General features: G+C 48.2%; 1 protein-coding gene across 1 annotated transcript in view; it reads right to left on the bottom strand.

The window, feature by feature from the left end:
- Nucleotides 1-5,657, bottom strand: part of onecutl (one cut domain, family member, like) — a 15,276-nt gene extending 9,619 nt beyond the window's left edge. Inside the window, exons 1-2 of the mRNA XM_008323814.3 lie at nucleotides 4,895-5,657; nucleotides 3,127-4,520 (exon numbers count right to left, since the gene is read on the bottom strand). Of these exons, the coding sequence (XP_008322036.2) occupies nucleotides 3,127-4,174 (1,048 nt within the window). The 5' untranslated portion in view covers nucleotides 4,175-4,520; nucleotides 4,895-5,657. The remainder of the gene's footprint in view (nucleotides 1-3,126; nucleotides 4,521-4,894) is intronic.
- Nucleotides 5,658-6,012: the final 355 nt, after the last annotated feature.

Below are 6,012 nucleotides of genomic sequence, written 5' to 3'. Positions count from 1 at the left end.
CCACCACCACCTTACCCCACCTCCCCTCCCTGCAGCCCCACAACCCACCCCCTGCTGATTTCTTGGGCCAGGGGCTGATAGAAATTATTGATTAAATCTGTGCAGCTCAGACTCCTCGACCCACAGAGGCTGGTTAACCCCTTCAGCGCCGAAGTGGGGGTGAGCTGCAAAGAGCTGGATGTTTTTAAAAAAAAAATACAAAAAAGACAAACAAAAACAACATCAACAACCCTGTTTGTTCGGTTGTGCAAAGTCCAGTCTGCCTGGTTGCGATTCCTGATATGCAAATGACATCGGCGTTGACCTTTTGCGCCCCCACTTCCCGACTGTGAACTGTATGCGGTGAGAGGTAGACAAGGCTTTGTGGCTTTCATTACGTGGGGGTGGTGCAGGCACTGGAGCCGACACGTAAACCGCATTGACCTTTCTTATTCATTTAGACCTTTAGTCAAGGGCTTCGGCCATCATCTTTAAAGTTATAGTCTCTGATCCAACGCCCCCTCCTCCTCCTTCTCTGTGACTTTAAGTGTCGGAGCACGGCTGCGGGGTCTTTATCCCGCCTTCTCCTCCAACTAAATCCTGATTGCCTCTTTCACTGCCTGAGGTTGGGCTGAAGATGCATCTCATATGTACAGCACAGTAATCCATAAGGCAAACACACACGCGTACAAACACACACACACACACACATAGAGGGACAAGAAAACAAACAAGATACTGCGGAAAAATCCGAGAGATCACCTCCTCCTCCTCCACCTCCACCATCTCCTCCTCTGTGTTTTGCAAAATGTCTCTGCAGAGAGACAATTATTTGAAGAGACAAAATGGCAGCAGCTACATTTCATAATCGCTTTGTGCTAACGGCGCAACGTAGTTACGTAAAAGAAAATAAAAATCAAGGATATTATAATGCAGGGCTGATGGTGGACACTTGCAAGGCCTTGTTTGTGTCAAAGTGGATGTCTTTAAAACTTGCCGTCTTCAGACTGGGGTTGTACAGACTGCAGCGCATTCAAATTCCAGTCTCGATTTTTTTTGCCAATGCGGCCGAGGTGTGTGTGGCCAAGTCGTGCTGCTCTTTCCCATGGAAATCAATAGAGGCTTGTAATTAAACAAAAGGGGGTTGGCCAGAAAAGGGGGGGAGTGATGGGGGTGAGGTTGAGGGAAAAAAAAAACACAACAACCCCCTTCGGAAAGTAGGTTATGTAGAAAAGTGCCGAGCTGTCTAAATTGTGGCTTTGCCAAGAACTAAATATGCACTTTACGAGGGTGTGGGAGCAGGGAGATTGTCAGACACGAGCACACACTTACACTCTGAACAGAGGGATGTTAATTTTTAATGACTCTGATTGATTGGCTGCTCATACTCGGAGCACTGGCTCGTTAAAATAATGTTTGTGTTTGGTAAAAAAAAAAAAAAAGGAGGACAAGGCAGAGATGTGGTGAATTAAGAGAGGCCGATTGACAATTACAAGAACAAAGGGGGTGAGGGTCTGGTATATTTGAAGAAGGGGACGAGCTGTTTTTTGTTGTTTTTTTTTGCAGGGCAGCGTGGGTTTCATCAAGCAAAAACCTCAGTGTGGAATTAGAGAAGAACCGTGGAGATAAAGCATCTTCTGATAAGAGGGTTTGCGTGTGATTTGTGTAACGTTTTGCTAAATGGAGGATGTACACATGTGCTCTCCGAGCCAAACAATCAAAGATCAATAATTGTGAAGGGATTGCAAGAGTGCACAATCATTACCTATGAACCCCATTGTGTTGTTGGGGCTTAATCAGTGGAGCCGCTGACAGGGAGCGAGAGGCAGTGATCAACTGGGGCAGCCTCGCGCACACGTACGGCCCGCAGACCCCCGCAGTGAGCAGACACACATGCTAAAACGCACACTTACACACACACACACACACACACTCCCATCTATGCTCATCTCATATTACTGTGTTCACTTGGATCTCTGTCTGTGCACCGTGTATCAGATGGGCCCTGAGTCCCAATGGAGGTACAACACTGTAACACAGCACTGTACGGCGTGCTGTTGTGTCTTCGATTCACATCCCTGAAGAATATTAAATGTCAAGTAGCAGATTACAATGTGCCTTTCAACAAAAAGAAAACTCCCCAGCATATGAAATCTCCTCAAACACAGCACAGCACCTGGCTGCAAATCACATGGTTTCTTTAGCATTTCTTTCCAAAAAAATAATATCAGAAATCAAAGAAAATTGACATTCAAATGTCAAAATATTCCAAAATGACATTGGATAACATGGAAGACTAATTCAACGTCACTGGGAAGCTGTGATGATTATTCAAATTTCATCCAAACTAATTACTCGATCAGTTGCCAAGCAGTTCCTAAGACCTCACCTCAGTGTTTACAAACCAGCCAACCAAACGTGTGAGCTGCTGCTGCCTCACAGCATCATATTTTTGTATTTAGCTTTCATGTAATTGCTTCAGTGACGAAGCTGATAAAAAGATGTCTGGCAAGAGCTCAGGTCTCATTTGCCTTACCTACTTTGCCAACTCAACCCTGGCCGACGCACGACTGAACTTGTTATAAATCACTGCTGAAATTAATCAATCGCCCTGGAGTGAGTGGCATTTGTGCACAAATTATTTCTCAGCTTCATAAGCGATTAAGTTCTCACCCACTGCTTGGGTTGATCTTCATGCTTCATTTAAGAGGAGGGCACACCTCTGTGGCTTTTTTTTAAATTTTTTTTATTGTAGCTACTGTACAGATCAATAGGTGCTGTTTGGGAGCAAAGTAAACAAAGGAACGGCACATATGGCGCCTTTCCTGCTGCAAACTGGCCTCAATGTGCTGATGAGTTGTGATTACCCAGGCTGTTGAGACAATGGAGGGAGCAGTGGTACATTCACACCGGTGTGCGTGTGTGTGTGTGCTGTGTGCGAAGGCGCGAGACATCAGTATGATGCTTTTGCTTTTTCTCATGTCTCCACCTGAACTGCATACTGATTGCTGCAGTGAAGAATTTATTTTGGAAGACATGGAGAAAGATGGTGTTTGGGGAAAACCAGAGGAGAAAGTGTGTCTGTTTGTTGTTGTGATTTCAGTGTGTGTGTGTGTAAGGCAGAAAAAGAGCAAAGCCAGTGCTTACCCTCCAGCCGGAGCGAGGCCATCCTTTGAAACTCTGGCTCCTGGAGCCAGCGGGACATTCTCTTAAAGGTCTCACGGCCGGACTTGAGCTTGCCCCAGGGCTTGGGGTTCCTCAGGAGGTCGGACAGTGTGCCCTGTGACCTACACAGCACCCTCTCGGCGAAGATGGCCTGGGGGATGCTGTACCTCTTCAGCTCGGTGATGATCCTCTGGGCCACATCCCTGGTATTGATCTCCTCTCCACCGCTGCCATTGCTGCCCTGCAAACCCGAGAGCATGCCCTCGCCGGGTGAGGATGCGGCGGACGAGGAGGAGTGCAGGTGCTCGCTCACCTTGGAGGCCTGCTGGCTGGGGTGGTGGTGAGGTTGGTAGTGCTGGCTGTAGATGTGAGGGTGGTGGCCTGTGGCGTGCTGGTGAGCCTCCATTTTGTTCAACTGATGCCCCACCGAGACCTCGCCTCCGCCGAGCCCCGGTGGCGAAATCTCACGGCCAAAATCCGACGTCCTGCAGAATAGGCTTCCTCCGTGGACGTCGTAGCCACTGTGGATCATCTGGCCACCGTTGCCGTTGGGGCTGTTACCCAGGCTGCCGTAGCCGTGCATGGAGGAGCTGAGGCCTGAGCCTGTGGTTGGTGGTGAGAGGCTCTGGGTCATGGCCAGGTCTTTGCCGTAGGGGTTGTAGAAATTAGTGCTGAGGCCTCGGTCCTCACGCATAAGGGTGAAGCTGCCAATGACATTACTGACCGGCAGACAGGGGTGATGGTGATGGTGGTGGTGAAACTTGTCGTCAAAGGGCTGCAGGGGGGTCAGGGTGGTGTAGGTGCTGCCAGAGCTGGACGGGGAGTCGCCGCTGTAGCCCAGTGCCGACATGGTGTGGTCGAAGCCCGGTGGACGGTGCTCCGGCTCCAGGGACATGGTGGGGCCCCCGAGGGAAGGCCTGGGGAAAGCAGCTGAAAGGTCCCTGGTGTGAAGCATGGCCCTGCCGTCCTGACTGTGGGTCAGGTCAGGGTGAGTGTGGAGGGACATCTCTCCCAGACCTCCATCCATCATCACTTAAATGAATTTCTAGGCTCCTGTTTAGTCGTCGTCGTCGTGTTTATTTCTTTCCTCTTCTTGTTATTGTTGTTCAGCGGCGGTGCTAACAGTCTGGAAGCTCTCCTGTTACACCAGACTATGGATTTATTGATTTGTGAATTAATTGATTTCCGGGCTTATGGGGTGTCTAATTAATTATCTGATAACGTTAAGTACTGTCTTCTAACTCCCCTCAAAGTCCCAGGGACGGAGTTGGCAGCAGAAGGAGCTCTGAGTCTCAGCTCTTGTTTTTATTTCTGCCTGGACTCTGTCGCCTCCTGTGTCTTTGGTTCTCAGCTGTGCTGGAGCCTCGGGTCTGAGTCTGAGTGAAACAAGACGGGCAGTTGTCAGTGCGCTGCATTTTTATTTTTATTTTTTTAACTTTCATCACCACTGAGTCGGAAACCAGACGGATTCTTGATAGGTGGAATATTTAGCCACATGCATCCAAAGAAACAAATTTGATACGAATTTTTTTGTAAAACACCTCGCGAACACAGAAGACTAGACAGACAGTCATCTATTTTTTCCACTTCGGCCAAATCATTTTTTTTTTGTATTTTTACAACATGCATGCTATTTTAAACCCCGAACTGCGCCTAAAGGACGAGTCAATGCGCATATTTACGCCACACACGAGAAATAAAGTCGGAATAATACAGACGCGTGGGGGAGACCCACGGTCCTCGGTCCTACCTTTTTTTCAGTGTCCACTTCTTAGAGCGCGTCCTCGGCTGTTCATCTCCGTCCTGTCCTGAGCATGTCTCCGTCTGTGTCGCCGAGCAGTCCCTGCAGATCCACGCACAATCCGTGCGCTGCGCCCCGTGGGTGCGAACGCTCACCGAAACCAAAGCGCAAAAACCATCTGCGATTACGCACAATCCTTTCTTTCTCTCTGTTCTCGCTTTTTCCTCTTTTCTCGTCTTTTCCTCTTTCTATCCCACTCTGGAACAAACCAAAATCCGGTCAGTATTCTTTCCGCCTTCTCCTTTTTTTTTGCGCTCTTACACTATACACTAGCAGCTCTCTCCTCTTCTTTTCATTATCTCGTGAGATTTTCCTCCTCCTCCTCCTCTTGCCTCTCTGCCTGCCACTTCATCGATCTCAGCAGCAGCAGCAGCACCACCAACTCTTTCTCCTTCTCTTCCTCCTCCTTCTCCTCCTCCTCCTCCCCCTCTCGCTCTCATCGACCCCCTCCCCTCTGCTTTTCAGTGCGTCACGGCCTTAAAAATCTGACAGATGTGCGATGAAATTCCTACTCCAATTAACCCTTTCTCTCCGGGGGTGGGGGCGGGAGGGAAGAAGGGATGGAGGAGGAGAATCAGGGGAATGAGGAGGAGGAGGAGGCGGAAGATGCTCCTCTTTCTCACAACCCCACAGGTTAAAGCCTTGTTTCTGCTGATTGCCAGCGAGCAACTTGTGAATTATAACGTCGCAGAAGGAGCGCAATCCTGCAATTATTGATGTGATCAATGGAGGGCCGTGTGTTCAGTCTTGTCTGTGAACAGAGTGGCTCCAGACTTACACATGAAACACAGGATATTTTTTGCTTTCTCTTTATTGTCTTTTAAATAGATATATGTTATTGTTATGTATAAAACCAGTTCAGTAAAATGACAATATTGAAAAATGTGTAAATTGTAAATCAGGTTTTCTCGAAGAGGCGTGAAAATAGTAAAAACGTCACCACAGCCTGTGATTAATTCTGTCGTTGTCTTTTATAGATACGAAAAATAGAGACAAATGATTGACAGAACTAAATAAATAACTATAGGACTGTGTGCTGGGGCAACGCAGCGTTTTCAGGTCACTGA

The sequence above is a fragment of the Cynoglossus semilaevis genome, chromosome 13 (assembly GCF_000523025.1).
Source record: "Cynoglossus semilaevis isolate Cse_v1.0 chromosome 13, Cse_v1.0, whole genome shotgun sequence".
NCBI lineage: Eukaryota > Metazoa > Chordata > Actinopteri > Pleuronectiformes > Cynoglossidae > Cynoglossus > Cynoglossus semilaevis.
This window is presented reverse-complemented; position numbering and strand designations above follow the sequence as displayed.